General features: G+C 42.9%; 1 protein-coding gene across 1 annotated transcript in view; it reads right to left on the reverse strand.

The window, feature by feature from the left end:
* Positions 1 to 19584, reverse strand: part of rgs3a (regulator of G protein signaling 3a) — a 175135-nt gene that overhangs the window by 130779 nt on the left and 24772 nt on the right. The window contains exons 3-8 of the mRNA XM_059549655.1: positions 18970 to 19051; positions 18536 to 18641; positions 16389 to 16764; positions 15516 to 15555; positions 12960 to 13225; positions 12149 to 12232 (exon numbers count right to left, since the gene is read on the reverse strand). Coding sequence (XP_059405638.1) covers positions 12149 to 12232; positions 12960 to 13225; positions 15516 to 15555; positions 16389 to 16764; positions 18536 to 18641; positions 18970 to 19051 — 954 coding nt within the window. The remainder of the gene's footprint in view (positions 1 to 12148; positions 12233 to 12959; positions 13226 to 15515; positions 15556 to 16388; positions 16765 to 18535; positions 18642 to 18969; positions 19052 to 19584) is intronic.

The raw sequence follows: 19584 nt of genomic DNA on the forward strand, positions 1-19584 counted from the left end.
ACCAGCTCAAACCAACAGCCATGCTTCAAAATACCTAACCTGCATATACTGTTTTTTATTTATGTATTTATTTATGTTTTTGTTTTTGTTTTTTTTTGTTTTTTTGTTTTTTTGTTACTGTCCTACATACTGTCCAAGTTACTTCAAGACTGTTAAAATAGGGTATTTTATATACTATGAATTCTCTTCCCCAATCTGTCAAAAGTCTTTTTGGTAGACCAAATCTGTATGAGAAATCAAGGATCAACGGCCTGAACTTTTGGTCTTGAGTAGAAACAATTCAAGCCACTTGGTGAAATAATCTATCTATCATCACACAGTAATTGTGGTAAACAATCTGATTATTAAGTCTATTATACCTCATTCCAGTCTAGTTTGTGAGAAATTATATGGAAATAAATGTTTGTGTAGAATAAATTTGTCTGTATATTTGTTTTGTACTACTTGAATACTAAATATGTAAATTTTTGATGGCATGCTTTCTTTTCTTTTATAGATGTTCTCCTGGCCAGGCGCTAATGTAAGGACTCAGTAAGGACAATGCTTACTCATTGACAGACAGAAATTAATTCACAAGATAAATTATATGTGGCATATATCTTAGCGACTTGAGTCAGGCGGAAAGAGGAGGCAGCATGGAGTCCAAGACTCCTAGTTGTCCGAGGAGAGAAGTTTGGGCAATGCCTTTGCTCTTTATTTGGGTTCTCTTACGAGAGTTCTCTCGTACTGCGTCTTAGCTAAGACGCTAAGGGAAAAGTCTCTTTTCACGAAATACTGAAGCAAAAAATTATCCTTAATTTTGAATTTTTGTAAAGCGCATTTGCAGCAGTACACAGCCATAGGCGAGACGGCTCGCTCGCTCATTGGCTGCTCTGCAGCAAGTGCACAGCCTATCGAGCGCAGGCTGATGCAATATCAGACCAATTAGGACGCTTCGCGCCCATCACGCCACTTCCCGCCAAAACGGGTGTGGCCCAACCCTATAAAAGGAGCTCGAAAAGGCTGACTCACCGGATTTTTCATCTCTTCAGCGAAGCTCACGCATCGCTGGATCACGGAGGAAGCAAGCGCCGTCTGAGAAGCATCTCAGCGGGACGAGCCATTCTGAAGATGCTGGCCTTCGCCGCCTTCTACTGCCGTTCCTGCTGCGCGGTCCGGCGCACATATCCTTTCAATTCTGTTATATCCAGCTGTTCTTTATGCGTGTGTGTGTGTGTGTTCGCCCTGCGACACACACTCGTAAAAGAGCTTGCGTCTTTTTTAAGATGCCTTCCTGCGGCTCGTCAGAGCCCCACTCAGCGAGGGAGACTGGTACGTCATCTGTGTCTCCTGCCTGGGTGAAGATCATGCAGCGCTCGCGCTCGCTGACGGCGAATGCCCTCACTGCAAACTGTTTCCATGGTGACTCTGAGGACTCGCTTGGCCTTTTCTCTGAGCCTGCATTCTCCGCTGCGCTGAGGCGCCGCACTCTGCTAGCTTCGGGCAGTGAGGGCTGGGCGAGCTCCGAGGATCTCGCACCTTCTGCTCAGAAGCCCAGCAAACGAGCTGACATCGAGAAGGAGCCGAGGCGAGTGCTCACGCTGGCCGCGACTAGTCTCGGCCTCGAGTGTTCTGCACCAGCACCCCCCCTCTCGTTCCCGGGTGGATGGTAGTTTCCTCTCGGATGAGCGTACTTCTCAAAGCCCGCCTCATTTCTTCCTGAGCTTCACGAAGAGGTGGCAAAGGCTTGGAACGCTCCATATTCAGCGCGAACTCGTTCGTCTGTCTCACTAGCATTCTCCACACTGGATGATGCTAAAAACAGGAACTACCAGTCACTTCCGCCGGTGGAACAGGCGATAGCGACGCACCTTTGTCCGCCCTCTGCTGGACGGCGGACGAAAGCGGTGTTGCCATCTAAAGCCTGCTGCATGACGTCACCTCTGCTCGCGCGAATCTTCTGCTGCTGAGCAGGCTGCGTCTGCACTGCACACGATGGCTGCTTCATCGAAATGTCGGTGTACGAGTTCTGCTGTGGCCGAGCTCTCACCCAAGCACGCCGCTGTTTCAGTTCCAGGAATTGTGACTGTCTCAGCGTTTTCTGCAACGCGCAAGCCTGCACAGTTGCCCGCTTGCCTGCACACAAAAGCCGTTATCACAACAGCTTCAGCAACGCAGCTCGAGACCCCCGTTCTCGCTCTACCGGCCGTCGCCCCGCGCCGCGGGGAACCGCAGCAGAGGATTACGGTGAGGCCGGGAGCCCCGAAGCCATCCTAGGAAAGCGCCGGTGTACAAGTCGCCGCGGCCGAATTCTCACCTAAGCTTACCGCTGTTTCAGTTCCAGGGATTGTGACTGTTTCAGCGTCTTTTGCGTCTGATTTATGGTGCTATAAATGTAGTGACGATGCCCACTGCTCAGTAGAGGTCTTCACAGTGCACCCGAGACCCATCAACCCGGGACCCGTACGGGTCCGGGTCTATATTTTAAATGGTCAGCCGGGTCGGGTCCGAATCTATTACTTCGGGTCCCGGGTCTGTTTAACATTGTGTGTAATACCCGTGCGATCGGAGTCATCGGACTCTGAGAACACCTGGCCGTGATCAGACACTGCTTGTGTCTTTTGTAACTTGCAACTTTAAAAATTAGGAAAAGAACAGAATGAGCAAAAAAAAAACAGCGATCTCTCTCTCTCTCTCTCTCTCTCTCTCTCTCTCTCTCTCTCTCTCTCTCTCTCTCTGCCGTTAGAGAGCACGCAGAATGCAAGTGCCCGCGCGGTAATAATGCTTGCAGACTTGACACACTCATATTAAATATATATTTCAAATCAGCAACCAAATCGGAGGTGAACTGTCACATGAATGTTTTCTATGACGCTCAAATTGCGTTAAATCATATTTTAGGATGATCCAGCTAACACGCCTGTGCAGTCTCGAGCGCGTGTCATGTTTCTATGGCAACCAGTGAGGGACAAACCGGGCTTTACATTTTCTCCCATTTTTATACTAATATAAATAAACCGTTTAATCTTAAAGTTTTAGTGGTCAGATTCAGACTCGACGCAGAGCAGAGAGCACAGAGATGATGGCGTAAGCGGCCATGGCACGGAAGGAGCGTTCGTTATTATAGTTCAAAAGGGCAAAAAGTCGAAGTTGTTATGCGAATTAACTCGAGTCAGAATGTACATGTGGACAGTTGCATTTGTCATCCGTCACCGTGACATCAAGTGGAACTTTGAAGCTGAAATAATGAGTGGATTAAGCTTGGACTTGGAATAACGAGCGGAATAACATGGATAACTTTCTTGTCTGAGGATTATAATGCATCACAGGCAGTCAGGTCTCCTTAATGTGATTATAATGCATCACAAACTACGGCTCCTTAAATTAAGATATAGGTTTTTTTTTCCGCAACATGTTTATTGACTTGTAATAGCAATTTAAAGTGGAATATGTGACAATCGGGTCCAGTCGGGTCTGTGTCTTCACGACGGGTTCGGGTCCAGCTTTCAAATAATAGACGGGTCTGGGTCTGGGTCGGGTCCGGGTAGGCATTTCTCGGATCTACACGGGTCCGGGTCCAGCTTTTGAAATATTAGACGAGTCCGGGTCGGTTCGGTGTAGTACATTACGTACATCGCGCGCACTGCATAGTAAACATGCCCACTCCTCAGTGCCCACAATCACTATGTCACACGCGTCATGTGGTTTCTGTAAAAACGAAACCCGTACACGTTCGTCCGGCCACGGCCGATGGTGCTATAAATGTAGTGACGATGCCCACTCCTCAGTGCCCATCTCCCCGCATGTAAGCACAGCCCTGCACACAGGGCTCGTGCCTATAAGATCGACTCAGATCGGTCACGCGCTCCACATAGTAAACGTGCCCACTCCTCAGTGCCCACAAACACTATGTCACACACGGCGCGTGGTTTCTGTAAAAACGAAAGCCGTGCACGTACGCTCTGCCCAGGCAGACAGCGAGTCGAAAGCATTAAATGTGCACACTTGCAGCCCACAGTTACTCGCAGACATCACGAGTCCCACGGGACCCGCTCAGCCCTCCCTCAATCGGTTAAGCGCCGGGACGGGGTCGAGGAGGAGCGATCTGCCCGCTGTGATCAGCGCGCTCCCCGCCTCAAATGCCACAGGCGTAACGCCCATGTTACAGCACACCGAAGCGCTGCCGTTGCTCAGTCAACAGAGCGCGCTTCGCATCCAGCCCTTAGCCATTCATGCAGATGCATGTTCAGCGCTTCCAGGGGTTTCGGATTGGGTGCTAGGCATTATAAGGAGAGGCTACTCGCTACAGTTTTTTCGACGCCCTCCGCGCTTTTTAGTGCGCGTCGAAACCACGGTCAAAACAGAAGTAGCACGCATACTTCGGGCCGAAATATCAAAACTGTTGAGCAGAGGGGCTGTAGAGCCTGTGTCTCAAGCTCAAAGCGAAGGGGGGCTGTACAGCAGATACTTTCTAGTGCCCAAGAGAGACGGGGGTCTCAGGCCCATACTGGATCTAAGACAGCTGAACAAGGCATTGGTGAAACGCAGTTTCAGAATGCTTCCGACCAGGAAGCTCCTCGCGCATATTCGCAGAGGACACTGGTTCATGTCAATAGATCTGAAGGACGCGTATTTTCAAATACAGATGGCGTCAAGTCACAGGCGATATTTGAGATTCGCCTTCGAGGGCCAGGCATACCAGTTTGCAGTCCTGCCGTTCGGCTTGTCCGTAGCTCCTCGTACGTTTACGAGGTGCATGGACGCAGCGCTCGCTCCTCTCAGACTCAGAGGCATGCGAGTGCTGAACTATTTGGACGACTGGCTGATTCTGGCTCAATCACGAGCGGAGCTCGTGGAGCACAGGGCCGTTTTACTCGATCACCTCGAGAAACTCGGTCTCAGTGTCAACTGGACGAAGAGTCGCTGAACCCCAGTCAGACGATACTGTTTTGGGTTTAGTTCTGGACTCACGTTCCATGACGGCGCGGCTGTCACCACAGCGCGCGTTGGGCATTCAGCGCGCGTTGGGCATTCAGCGCGCGGCGAGTTCTCTCCGCTGCGGTGCGACCGTTTCGCTCAGAGAATGTCAGAGGATGCTGGGTCTCATGGCCTCAGCATCTCCGGTTCTGCAGTTGGGCCTTCTCCGCATGCGCCCCCTGCAGTTCTGGCTGAAAGCGCGGGTATCTGCGGGGATGGGGAGCGCTGCTCGAGGGCAGACCGTCCTTTGGCCTGTGGTCAGAACGGGAAAGGCTCCAACATATCAACTGTCTGGAAATGCTGGCAGTGGAGAACGCGCTGACGCGCTTTTGTCCCCGAATCAAGGGACACCACGTCTTAGTCCGTTCGGACGACATGTCTGTGGTGTCCTACAGAAATCGCCAGGGCGGTCTCGGGTCCCGAAACCTGTACAGGTTGGCAGAACGCCTCCTGGTTCGGGCTCAGCGCAACTTGCGCTCGCTGAGGGCAGTTCATGTGCCTGGGCTACAGAATCTGGGTCCAGACAGGCTGTCCAGAAGCAACATTCCCACGGGCAAATGGTCTCTACACCCGCAAACAGTCCGGCTGTTGTGGGAGAGATTTGGCAGGGCGGAGGTGGACCTCTTCGCGTCCCACGAAAACGCTCACTGCCCTGCGTTCTTTTCCAAGGACGAAAGAGCGCTGTCACGGAGATGGCCGTGCTGCCCACTTTATGCTTTCCCTCCCATTTCCCTCCTTCCGCAGGTGATAGAACGGGTGAGAGAAACGAGATGTTCAATACTGCTTGTAGCACCTTTTTGGAAGAACCAACCATGGTTCCCAGATTTGATGCAGTTAGCAGACATCGCCCTGTGGCCAGTGCCGTTGAGGAGGGACCTCCTCTCGCAGGCCAGGGGCTTGATTTGGCACCCTCAACCGGAGTTGTGGTCCCTCCATGTGTGGGCGCTCAACGGTTACCCGCTGATCTCTCAGTGGGAGTGCTAAATACCATCACTCAGGCTAGAGCTCCGTCGACACGACGGCTGTATGCCTTGAAGTGGTCGGTGTTCTCCAGCTGGTGCACGGTTCGGGGATGTTCACCCCTTAGTTGTGAGGTGACGGCGGTTCTCTCCTTCCTACAGGAGCTGTTGGATAAGGGCAGAGCCCCATCCACGCTCGAAGTTTATGTGGCGGCCATCGCAGCGTTTTCTGAACAGCGCTCGGTCAGTCAATAGGAAGGAACGATTTGGTCATCTGCTTCCTTAGAGGAGCTAGGAGGCTGAATCCTCCCAGACCTCCGTCAGTCCCTATATGGGACCTCGCGGCGGTTTTGGAGGCCATGAAGGGTCCCCCTTCTGAGCCTATCCAATCGATTAGCCTCCAGCATCTGTCGTTCAAGACAGTATTCTTGTTGGCTCTCGCTTCAGTGAAGCGTGTGGGTGACCTGCACGCGCTCTCGGTGAGCCTGTCTTGCTTGGAGTTTGGGCCTAATGACTCAAGGGTCATACTCATACCTAGGCACGATTATGTGCCGAAGTCCCTCAACACGCCGTTTCAGGCTCAGGTTATTGCCCTGTCTGCCCTGTCGGTGTCAGGAGAGGATGGAGACTCGAGTCTTCTTTGCCCTGTTAGGGTTTTAAGAGCTTATGTGTCTCGCTCCGCTGTCTTTCGACAGACTGAGCAGCTGTTTGTCTCGTTCAGTGGACGTTCCAAGGGAATGGCTGTTTCGAGACAGACTCTATCCAGATGGATAGTTGACGCCATAGCGTTTGCTTACGCTTCCAGGGGCCTTCAGTGCCCACTGGGCGTCAGAGCACACTCCACAAGGGGCGTCGCCTCTTCGTGGGCGTGGTCTACTGGGATCTCCTTGCAGGATATATGTATGGCGGCAGGTTGGGCCTCGCCGTCTGCATTTATCAGGTTCTATAACCTGGAGGTTCCCGCCTTGCAAGCAAGGCTGCTGTCGGTATGGCCGAATCAGGGCCCTGATGGGAATTCTGAGTTCGTGAGCATTATGCGCTGCCGACTGTTATATGGGCAGTATTGCGTAAGACCCGCATTGCCACATTGGTCAGGCCTTGCCTCGCCTGTGTGATGTTATATTGCCGCATCTACGGGTGCTGCTAGATATGGGACGGAGGTCTCCCCCCCTTTCCTGTCCTGGACTCTCTGTGAGTCCCTCGGGTGACTGTGCACTGTATATCCTGGGCGTTGCTTCAGGTTTATTGGTGTGTGATCCCTGCGCGCACAGCGTTTTACATGGGGTTCCCGTAGCGTCTTAGCTAATATGAACTTACTAACGTAACCTCGGTTCTCTCTAGAAGAGGGAACGAGTACTGCGTTCTCTGCCGTGCGTACGATTCAATCTGGTTCGCTTCGGTGATGAAATAAATCAGGTGAGTCAGCCTTTTCGAGCTCCTTTTATAGGGTTGGGCCACACCCGTTTCGGCGGGAAGTGGCGTGATGGGCACGAAGCGTCCTAATTGGTCTGATATTGCATCAGCCTGCGCTCGATAGGTTGTGCACTTGCTGCAGAGCAGCCAATGAGCGAGCGAGCCGTCTCGCCTATGGCTGTGTACTGCTGCAAATGCGCTTTACAAAAATTCAAAATTAAGGATAATTTTTTGCTTCAGTATTTCGTGAAAAGAGACTTTTCCCGTAGCGTCTTAGCTAAGACGCAGTACTCGTTCCATCTTCTAGAGAGAACCGAGGTTACGTTAGTAACCGAGTACGATTTATTATTATTATAATTATTATTGTTGTTGTTGTTTCATTTGCATGTTGTGAAAATTGTTAAACTGATTTTTATCAGGAAATTCAGCCTTACATTGAAGGTACAAACTGTACATCTGAAAAATTAGATACGTCTTGTATGAACATTTACCATGATCTCAGTTTAACTTAGCAAGAGTTGTTTAGGCTACTACAGTATACACTCACCTAAAGGATTATTAGGAACACCATACTAATACTGTGTTTGACCCCCTTTCGCTTTCAGCCTTAATTCTATGTGCCATTGATTCAACAAGGCGCTGAAAGCATTCTTTAGAAATATTGGCCCATATTGAAAGGATAGCATCTTGCAGTTGATGGAGATTTGTGGGATGCACCCAGGGCACGAAGCTCCCGTTCCACCACATCCCAAAGATGCTCTATTGGGTTGAGATCTGGTGACTTTGAGGGCCATTGTAGTACAGTGAACTCATTGTCATGTTCAAGAAAGATTCGAGCTTTGTGACATGGTGCATTATCCTGCTGGAAGTAGCCATCAGAGGATGGGTACATGGTGGTCATAAAGGGATGGACATGGTCAGAAACAATGCTCAGGTAGGCCGTGGCATTTAAACGATGCCCAATTGGCACTAAGGGGCCTAAAGTGTGCCAAGAAAACATCCCCCAGACCATTACACCACCACCAGCAGCCTGCACAGTGGTAACAAGGCATGATGGATCCATGTTCTCATTCTGTTTACACCAAATTCTGACTCTACCATCTGAATGTCTCAACAGAAATCGAGACTCATCAGACCAGGCAACATTTTTCCAGTCTTCAACTGTCCAATTTTGGTGAGCTCGTGCAAATTGTAGCCTCTTTTTCCTATTTGTAGTGGAGATGAGTGGTACCTGGTGGGGTCTTCTGCTGTTGTAGCCCATCCGCCTCAAGGTTTTGCGTGTTGTGGCTTCACAAATGCTTTGCTGCCTACCTCGGTTATAACGAGTGGTTATTTCAGTCAAAGTTGCTCTTTTATCAGCTTGAATCAGTCGGCCCATTCTCCTCTGACCTCTAGCATCAACAAGGCATTTTCACCCACAGGACTGCCGCATACTGGATGTTTTTCCCTTTTCACACCATTCTTTGTAAACCCTAGAAATGGTTGTGCATGAAAATCCCAGTAATTGAGCAGATTGTGAAATACTCAGACCGGCCCGTCTGGCACCAACAACCACGCCATGCTCCAAATTGCTTAAATCACCTTTCTTTCCCATTCTGACATTCAGTTTGGAGTTCAGGAGATTGTCTTGACCAGGACCACACCCCTAAATGCATTGAAGCAACTGCCATGTGATTGGTTGATTAGATAATTGCATTAATGAGAAATTAAACAGGTGTTCCTAATAATCCTTTAGGTGAGTGTATATAGGACTCCAAGATTTGGGATATATTTCATATGACTTATCGAAATCCTGATGTCCTGCTCCATTCCACTGGAAAAATCAGCTGATTACAACATGCTGGTGATTATTCACTCCACAATGTCCACAAAGGGCATGAAACAAAAATACTGTGTGCCTCCTCAGGTGACAGAACCACTCTGGCCAGATGCTGACTCTGGTCTTTCTCTCTTCAGCACTGGTAATATAGCCTGCCAGCTGTATTAGTAAATGAAGGTCAGAGTTTGGCCCTAGGTAAGGATTATAAAACACTCACTCCTCAGTGTGAAATTTTCAGATCTTTGCTTTATGCAATACCATTCTTAACTTGAGAAGCCTTCTGGGTAAAGGTTATATAACATTTCTTTATTCCATCACATTAATCCATTTGCCTTCTCATGTATCTTTTCTGTTCTGGTTTGGAATCTTACAAAGTCATACATGCCAGTTAGGGGGTTAAATTAGTCTACAGATTAAACAACAAAAGGTATGATAGATTAGAGAGCTTATAAATGAGGTTGACAGCCTTGATGAAAGGTCTTTGCCTCATTAATTGAATTTTTCACACGCATTTTGTAATTAGTCATATAAAATATATATGCTGAGGGATATATTTTTGTTGTTGTTGTTGTTGTTGTTTTGTTGTACTTTGGGTAGTTGACATGAAATAATTTAGTGACGGTTAAAAAGGACGTGATGTAGTTCAGTGTAGTTATATTACAGTGTATCTACAGTAATTCTACTACAGCAGTTTGCTTTATGAATAAGTAGGTTAAATGCTGTAATAGATTACTTCATAACATACATTATCATAAAAATTATAATTCATTCATAGTTATTATGCTTGCAGCTTTTATGTCCTACATGTAGTATTTTCTTTTATTTCCTTTCCTTTTTCTCAGATCCTATTTGTATGCCACTCCTGTTTTCTCACTTGATCTTCATTGAAACTTTTGATACCCTGCGATCTGTGTATCATAGCAACAGCCAATGTTAGTGCTCTCTAATCACAGGATTCACATGAACAATATGTGATAAATTACATGAGAGAAATAAGCTTCATTTGCTGTGTCTATTGAGGAGGGTGAAATCGATATGTATTTTATACAGAAAACAGTTCAGTTTGATCCAATTCCATATTTATGGACAAAGTGAAAAATATTTTATTTCATCATTTTTGTTCATCATCCCGCAACAAGTAATTTTGCTATACATTATTTGATTTAATGTCCGTTTATAAATTGGATTGGACTGCAGCCCGAAACATGATTGTTGCAAAGAAGTAAATTACACTTGAAATATAAATTATTGTGTAATCTTGAGTTTTCACTGAAGTGAATGCCTTAAGCTAGGCAATGATTTGTAAATCAACATTTGAAAGCATGATTAAATGTCTCTTAGTCTGTGACAAAGATATTGGAACAGATATTGAAGACACACAGTAATGTAATAACCATTGTACCAACTACACTACCAAGTTTAAATGATTATTTTAATTCTTTATTTATTTCCCTTTTTATCTTATATCCATGTCTTTTTCCTCATGTTCTGCATTGCAATATTTGAAAAACACTTTTGACCACACTGTATGACCGAGTCCCAAAACACACTTGTAACCAATCAGCAGTAAAGGGCATGTATAGTAATGACAGAGAGAAGAGAGCGCTCAGTTTGACTGCACGGGATGGATATTAGCAGATCAACTATAGATAGAGAGATGGAAGATAAAAAAAAAAAGAGGAAAATATCAGAGGAACAAAACATTAAAAAAAGATGGGTTACGATCAGGCAAGAGGTAGGACCTGCATAAATATCGGAGCAGCTTTCCAGCGGTGGAGAGAACTCTAGGAGTTGCAAGGCTTGGAATCAGACGCCAAGATTGCTTTTCTTATTTATAGGTGATTAACATTGATTTTGCTTTGTTTCACACAACTTATCTGTGTTGGCTTTTATTTGAATATGCTTGTGTGTCATCTTCGCTTGTTTCTGTGATCATCATTGCCATGGATGTGTATGTATGTGTGGGGCGGAGATATTAAAATAGGGGTGAGGTCCTATTGGGGTATGGGTATGTTTGTTTTGGTGCTTGCAAATATCAACATCGTAAGTCAAAAATTGACAAATTGTTTTTGACAAACTTTTTTTCAAAAGTTTTTTTTTTCTTCTTTTTTTTCACATACAAAAAGTATTCTCGATGCTCCATAATGTTACGGTTGAACCACTGATGGCATATGGTCTATTCTGACAATGCTTTTCATACTTTTCTGGACCTTGACCGTGTAATTTACTTGGCAGTCACAAGCCTCCCGGTTTTCATCCAAAATATCTTAACCCCTTAACTGTCACTCACGTTTTTGAACATAGACTTTATAGTGCACGATTCAAAATTAAATTTTTATAATTCATGAATGAAAACATTTTGTAACATGATATTAATGTACCATTTACATGGTAATGCAATGTCTGATTTTAAAATGAGTTTTAAAGGATGAATTTTGAGATTTAAAGTTTTCAGGTGATATATAATTTCTGATGATTTCTAAAATGTGATAGAGAAAAAGGCAACGAAGAAGTCTTTTTTTTAACAAAGGTCAAAACTCCTGTTATAATTTAGATTTTTGAGGGTGCACTCTTGTCATAAATTAATCTATTACTTTTCCTACATAATATTTTAACAAAAAACATTGGTAAAATATATATTTGGGAGTCTTAGACCTTTCCAACGATATATAGTTTGTCAAAATTAGATTAGATTTAATTGTAATCCCGTATACGGGACGGGGTGACAGTTAAATTAAGACAAACAAAGCTTTTATGGTGATTAATGACAAAAATTTTGTATTGGGGTGGAGTTTCCCTTTGAAGGACCCGCCCCTTAAAACAGGTCATTTTAGAGAGAGGGCCAGAATGAGGGCTGAAAATTAATAGTTTTTCCACATATTTATTTATTTAGTTTTTTATAAATTTATAAAATTGCACTACATTTAGAATGGTCATGGATAAAGATTTCAAGCGTAAAATGCCCTCAATGCACATTCACAATATGCAGAGTGTCTCTTACCTTGATAGAAAAATGCTTGCTCTCATATAAAATCATTTCTTCAGAGATCATCAGTGTTCTGTTTGGGCTACACAGATCTATAGGCTTCAGAAGAGAAAGAAACAGACTCTTAATCAGATTACAAGGTAAACCACTTTTAACTCATAACATTTACAGTATTATATTGGCTCCATGTTTGAAGAAGGTTATAAAAGAAACACAATCACTACTAACATATGCAAATCGCTGAATCTTGCAATAACGTCTCTTTACAGAGTACTTCACCCACACACATACCATCTCTTCCCACATTATTTTCTAAAACAGTACACTGTAACTTACAATTTCTGAAATTTTTTTTGTAGGTACACAGGCTACATCAGACTGGTTGCATGACATGCTGTCTACCTACAAAAACTATAATAAATATATGGGTTGTGATTTTTTTTGATAAATATGATAAATGTGGTATGGTAAATATGTGTTTTTTTGTGGTGAATCTATAACACATTTATATTAGAAACTAAAATTGTCTGTTCCTATTCATAACTCTTGGTATTGTTGGTCCTGTGCAGCTCATGGTAATATTAAAGAATTTTAGGTTTACGAATGACTTTTAAAACTCTACAAACAAGTTTAGTACTGTGTTGGGATGCCATTTAATGTACAATGTAAAATCTGGGTCATGCAGCAAAACAAAGAAACCATTTTGTGGTTACAAGAATCTCAGAATATATCACTACTAGACCTGGGTAACTCATTTTATTTAATGCTTCGAATTATTATTATTATTATTTTTTTTTACTTTTTTTTTTATATATGGGAGATTTACCTGCACAAAGATGGGGAAGATAAGGATTTTGGGTGTAACTTTAACGTAGGTACCATAGTTGGCATGAGGCATGTGTGACCTCACAATGGTGCAGTTCTGGTAGTTGGCAAAGTTCTGTTGGTAGTTTCCGCTGTGCTGTGTATTGGATTTGCTGTTGGCAGAGCGACGCAGAAAACATGTTCTGCTTGCCAGTCCAGGGGCTGACTGGGCATTAGCAGTTGGAGGGGGTGGAACAGACGCCTGAGGTGTGGGGAACATCTGGCCACCTGGAAAAAAGAAAGGTGAGATTTAAGTCAGATAACAGATAAATGAAAAGCCCTTTCTATAGTTTCCTTTGTATAAAAGAGACAATATGACAACACTTGATTCTGCAAACAGGTAGCTGGTGAAAACTTTACCACAGTTCTCTGCGAACAATGGAAGATGAAAGGAATATGAAACGTATTTGTTTTTGCAACACACTTGCAAATAAGGTGTCATCAGCCCCTATTTTACTTTTTTTTTTTTTTGCATGAGCCCCGGTGAAATACCGCTGTGCCCTAGTATAATATTACAGTTAAATCCTTGTTTGTCAATTTAGATTACCTAACAATCTGAGAAGCAACATTCTGACAGCATTTTAGCAGTCATGTTGTGTGTTTTCTATCAGCTGTTAATAATCAATTGATTCCAGATTCCCTAATTAATCACTCTTTTGATCTAATCAGTCAAATGCCTTTGCAAAAGCATCTAGTATTGTTTGTGATTCAATTCACACTCAAAATCATTTTCTGTGGTTTCTCACATCGGAATAGTAATGGGATAATTTGTAAAACAGAACCCAAAAAGAGCACTGGATAGGGTGAATTTACCTAAGTGCATTTTAGGAAACTAGGAAAAGTTTTCTATTGTTTCATCAGTAATACAGCAGATCTTTATTGTGCATGCAGCCTGTGATCAAATTTACAATAAAGAGATTGCATATCCATATATGCATGTCAGTTTAAAGTAAAATAAAAAAGAGTATCAAAATACGGGAAAACTTTTGTAAAAGGTTCCAGTGCCCCAGTAATGATTAAAGCCAAGAAACTCTCCAGAATACATTACACTAATGGCACAAAAATAGTTTACAGCAGCTTTCAAAGTACTCTCGGTAAGTTCCATTTTTAGTTTTATGGAATGTCAGGAGGGTCGATTTCTTAAGCCTGTGTACAACCCCACACCAGCTCCACCCAATACTGAAGCTTTATCTGGTTTCATCTGTAATTGCAGCAGTGAGTACCACACTCCTTTTAGTGGCAGCACGCATCAAAGCTCAGAATCTTCAGGGTAATTTTTTTTTTTTCAAGTGAAAGCAGAACCCAATCCATTCCCCTTATAAATATTCAACCTCAATGGCACCCCAGGAACAGCACAGGCAAGAAAGGGAAAATGAGCATGAGGAGTATGGGGATGAATTGACATGACCATCTCTATCTAAAGTGGCCTTATCTGTTAAGTTTGTCTGCTATAAGAGCTCCACCCCACTTCGGGCTCCAAGTATCTATGGATGTTCACAATCAGATGAAATACTTTTTGAAAGTTCTCCCTGTAGGAGCAGGGAAGCTAGATAAAGTACTAGTGCAAAGTCTTTACACCAGTCGCATCAAGCTCAGGCTGGGGAGCCCTGTGCAGTATTTGGCACAAGGACAGGTGCTCACACTCAGTGGTACATAAATTGCCTAGACCTGTTAGCAGTCCTCCTGGTTCTCAAGAAAACAGAGGTGACCCTGTTTACATCCTCAGAAACAATACACTTTCTCTGCTACTCTCTAACTGTGGCTCTTTTCGAAGTGGATGTTCTTGTCCACAAATAGTCATTGAGATCCTAGCATGTGTTCATTTATATTCACTAGTGGACTGCTATCCACTGCCAGACAGATGGAAGCTCCATGTATGACCCTTGAGCAAGACTTCCTAGATTTTCAGGGGCTGTCCCAAGCACTCTTGGATATTATTTGGACAGCATCCCAGCCTTCTCAATGGTTGAACAATTCTGTGCGCTGAAAAGTTTTTTTCTTTGTATTCTGCCTTAGAGGAAAACTTGGTGTGCTGTATTTTGCAAATGTTTTTGCAGGGCTATTTCCCTCTGTGCTCAAGGACTCGAAAGGGTCAGCCGTATACAAGTATCGGCTCTCACTGGGTGGGCAAGATCATCTGTGAGTCAAGTTTAAGGCAATGACAAGTGGATGTGAAAGGTCATTCAACCAAGGCCATGTCTTCCTCCTGTGTTTGAGAGAAAGGAGTGTTTCTGCAAGGCACAGATTTCTCGATGGGCATGGTCTATAGCATGGATCTGTTCTCCCACTCTTCCCAAGTTTTCCTTTTAGTAAAGTTGGTCATTGTTATTGCAAGTGCAAAAATGTGACTGTCAGTTTCATGTCTTTTAAGTAAATGATACTGTATATACTGTATGCATACATTAAAGTATCAATTATAGTGTTATAACTGTTTTTGGCATATGGACAGTTCTAATTAAAGTGCTCCTTGTAGTGTTGTAGACCAGTCTAGGCACTAGGAAGCCATTAGGGGACTTACTTAATGTCCTGTGCTTGTCTCCATAGATAGAGCCCAATGCCTGAAAATTTAGAAGAGTTAATAAGTGAAGACATTGAGACAAATTACACTTTAAGATATACTGTCGCATTTTCTCAATACTTTAATGAATCATGATCATTAAGCTTTGCCTTTTTCACACCATACCCATAAAAAGCATGTAAAGTAAACTGTTTTGTGCTTTTACACTGGCAGCTTTTTTAATTTGTACAGAAAATATAGTTATAAATTATAAAATTGTTTCCGGGTGTTTGTAAATGAGAATTATTATAACCAAAATAGTTAACAAAAAGGCTCATTGCTGAAACATTCTTGCATCCTGGTTTTTGCTACTGTACATATCACGACTGGTTGAGCAGACAATATGAAAGGTGTAAACTCTTAACGTGTAAACTCAAATGATTTTGGAACTAATTGTGAGATGAGTTTTCCAAGCACTCTTTGTGTGGCACTATAAAAGTTGCTGCCTTTGTAAACAAATGTTACAAATATGGTGAGGTTTTATTTATAATTTTTGCCTTAAAACAGACTGTTCTGCAGAGTTTAGCTCTATCCTTAATCAAAAACATTTGCCTGTAATTGACAAGTAAATCCTGAGGACTTTGGTTAGTTTTTTCAGTGTGACTGATTAACAATGGAACTAAACTTTGCAGGACAGAGGCCCAGAATAGCAAAAATTGTCTATAACAAACAGTAAAAAGCAAGGTAGCCTACTTAGTAATGGAATAAATTAAAAAAACATTTAAAAAAGACATTTAAACATAACATATGGAAATCTCTGATCACAATTTGACACCATATTGACACATTAAGTAGCCATGAGATCCCATACTGAAGAACAATGCTTTTGTCTACCTGGCTTCCAGGGTTAACAGGTGACAGGATGATATAATTGTCCCCGTTTGATGCTTTCACACGCGTCCCTCTAAGCGTCTGAGTGCTTGTCTTGCCATCTACTGCAGTCCTCCGTTCTCCCCACAGGATTCCTGCTCCACTCCCTCCACCTCCCACTCCCTCTGAGCCGTTGACTACAGTCCTATGGCTGGTGTGGTGATGTATGGGCAGAGGCGGAAGCGGTGCTGTTCTGTCCCCCCTCTTGGCTTTAGCCGGGGAAACTGGAGTGTCATAGTTAGAAGACTTGTAAGAAGGATGATGGATCAACCCCTCAAATTTGGTCTTAACAGAAGGTCCCGTACGCCAAACTACCAGTGTGATCTCACTGATACTATTTCTGAAGAAAGCGAAAGATAAAAGAACAGGAGAAAGGGAAGCAAACATAAAGAGTGGTTGATTCACAATTATGGAGCTCGTTTATGTGTACTGCATTAGCTTGGAAGATTTCAATGTCAACAAAGGAGTAATTCTAGATTAAAGCAATACTTACAAAGCTGTTATACTGTAAAGCTACTTGCTAAAGCAATCTATTGCACAAAGTGCTATATAAATATATGTGACATGACTGGAATGCTGAATTGCAGAGCTGACAAAGACATCCACATAACTATAATCAGATTTTCTTTACTGCTGTTTTCTCACTGCTGTGTTTATTTTATAATTAAAAAGGAAAGCATGCAGCACATATTAAAGGGGTCACATGATGCTGCTAAAAAGAACATAATTTTGTCTATTTGGTGTAATGAAATTTGTTTATGTGGTTTAAGGTTCAAGAAATACATTATTTTACACATACTGTACATTATTGTTTCTCCTCTATGCACCGCCTTCTGAAACGCGTCGATTTTTATAAGGCTCATCGGTCTGAAAAGGGAGGTGTGCTCTAATTGGCCAGCTATCCAGTGCATTTTGATTGGTCGAATACCTCAAGTGTTTGACAGAAATGTTACGGCCGGAGTGACGAGACATAAATATGAAACCTATAATAAACGTGATATAAACATGATTTCTAGTTGTGTCCTCTTTTGGAAGACCAAACAAAGTAGTTTTGCTTTCTCAACACAACAGCGTCACACACCGCGCGCGGCCTTGAGTGAGCTGAGGCTGGAGGCCTAGAGTGAGCGGAGAGTTGCTTGAGTGAGCAGAGGTGGGTCGGCTTGAGAACAGCGCGGCCGGCGGATTCTACGAAGGAGAAAAAGTACTTCATGGCCTGAAGTGAACTCCAATAACCTTCAATTTAATTTTGTTCAAAATGACACATATTTGTTCTCTGATTTCACTATAAAGTCCACGTGAACTGGAAAATACTGCTGACTTTACTTCAGAATTGTGATGTACTTCCAACTGAAATGGAATAATGAATAGATTTTTTTATTTTCTCTCTCGCTCACAGCAAACTAACTGTTAAAGATATTCTGCCCAAGCCGTCAAACTAACGTCATCAAAGAAGGAAAGCCATTCCAGACCAGAGGCAAATGTACAGATTTTAATTAAAGGTTACCAAGACCCATTTTTTTTGTTGTTTTTGTTTTTTGTTTCATTAATTTGTAGAGATTGATTGTTCACCTCTGGTCTAGCAACGTTCGCTAACAAAATAAATAGTGTACATTTTTATTTTAATGGCGTTTTAAAGGGCACCTATCATCAAAATTCACTTTTACATGTTGTTTGAACATAAATGTACTGTATGTTGGCAAGTGTGTATACTTTAATACTCATCCATTCATTGTTACACCTTTAGAAAGTGCAATGCATAACAGAAACATGACAAACAAAATATTATAATGGATTTTAGTTTTGGTTACATTTGTATTTGTTTTTTGTTTGTTTTTTATCAATTGATATAATGCATTACAACGTACATTATGAAAATCTTTATATTGCATTATAAGTTAGGGGTAAGTTTAAATAAATTGTTACCAAAAATACTTTTAAGGCATTTATTAATCATGTTTAATGTTAACTAAGAAAACATTAGTAGGTGTTAACTAATGGGATATTACTGTAAAGTTATGAGATAAAGAGATGAAATAAGTGAAATGAAATACCAAAGTAAACACTAAATACTCTGTGGTCTATGCTCTGAATATAAAGAGCATTATTTGTACCTAATAGCTTGTGCAAGTTCTACACACTTCCAGTGTTTGACGGGTTGACCATTTAACTGCAACACAGTGTCTGACTGTTGCAAACCGGCCTGATCCGCTGGACCACCTGAGAGAAGAAACACACACACAATATAGTGACATTACAGTGAGTGTTAATAAACTGTCTCATGTGGCCTGACTCAAACTCACTCATACACAATCTATGTGACTGCATCCATTACACAGGTGACTTTCTGACAATTTACAGTAGTGACATAACAGTGAGTGTGAATCAGGTGTAAGTCATGTGGCCTAACACACACAAACAGAGACCCCTTTTTGGCCATAACGATTGATGATCCATGATCCAGAAATACCACACATGCCGAGCCTTCAGCTCAACGGTAACCTCTGGCAAAAATGCAAGCACACACCAGACACAAAGCAGTTCTTGCCTGGATCGACTGCTTGAATACGAACAGGTGAGTCAGAGCAGATGGTGAAGCCAAAGCCGTCCTTTCCTCGTAGAATGGTCACCTAAAACACACACACACACACACACACAAACACCTATGAGTACAAAATACTGCCACCTGCTGGAAAATATGACACTGCAGTTGTCCATCAAAGAAGCGGCAATACAATTATTTTTAATTAATTTTTTGCCAGTGAAGGAATTCTACAGAAAAATATGTTATGTTTTTAATGAGCCATATACAGTATTGTAGATTATACTGAACAACTGAATGTAGATTATTCCTTAAACAAATTTAGACAGATTATAGATAAACAAAACATGGGTGCAAAACAACTTAGGGCTGTATTTAATGACTGTTAAGCATGCACACTTTTTAAATTTAAGTTTCATATCGATTAAATTTTACAAGCACAAACACCATGTGAGACAAACTCGGAGACAGAAGAAAGCAATATCCAAATGTAGCATTTATGTAAGCCATAATGTACATCCAGCCGGTTGTTATCTCAGAATAACCCCCGACAGGGTGATCAGGACCCCAACTCGAACCGGAGGGGTCTTGTATCAGCCCGAAGGGGTTTATTGTGAAGGG

This window comes from Carassius carassius, chromosome 5, assembly GCF_963082965.1.
Source record: "Carassius carassius chromosome 5, fCarCar2.1, whole genome shotgun sequence".
NCBI lineage: Eukaryota > Metazoa > Chordata > Actinopteri > Cypriniformes > Cyprinidae > Carassius > Carassius carassius.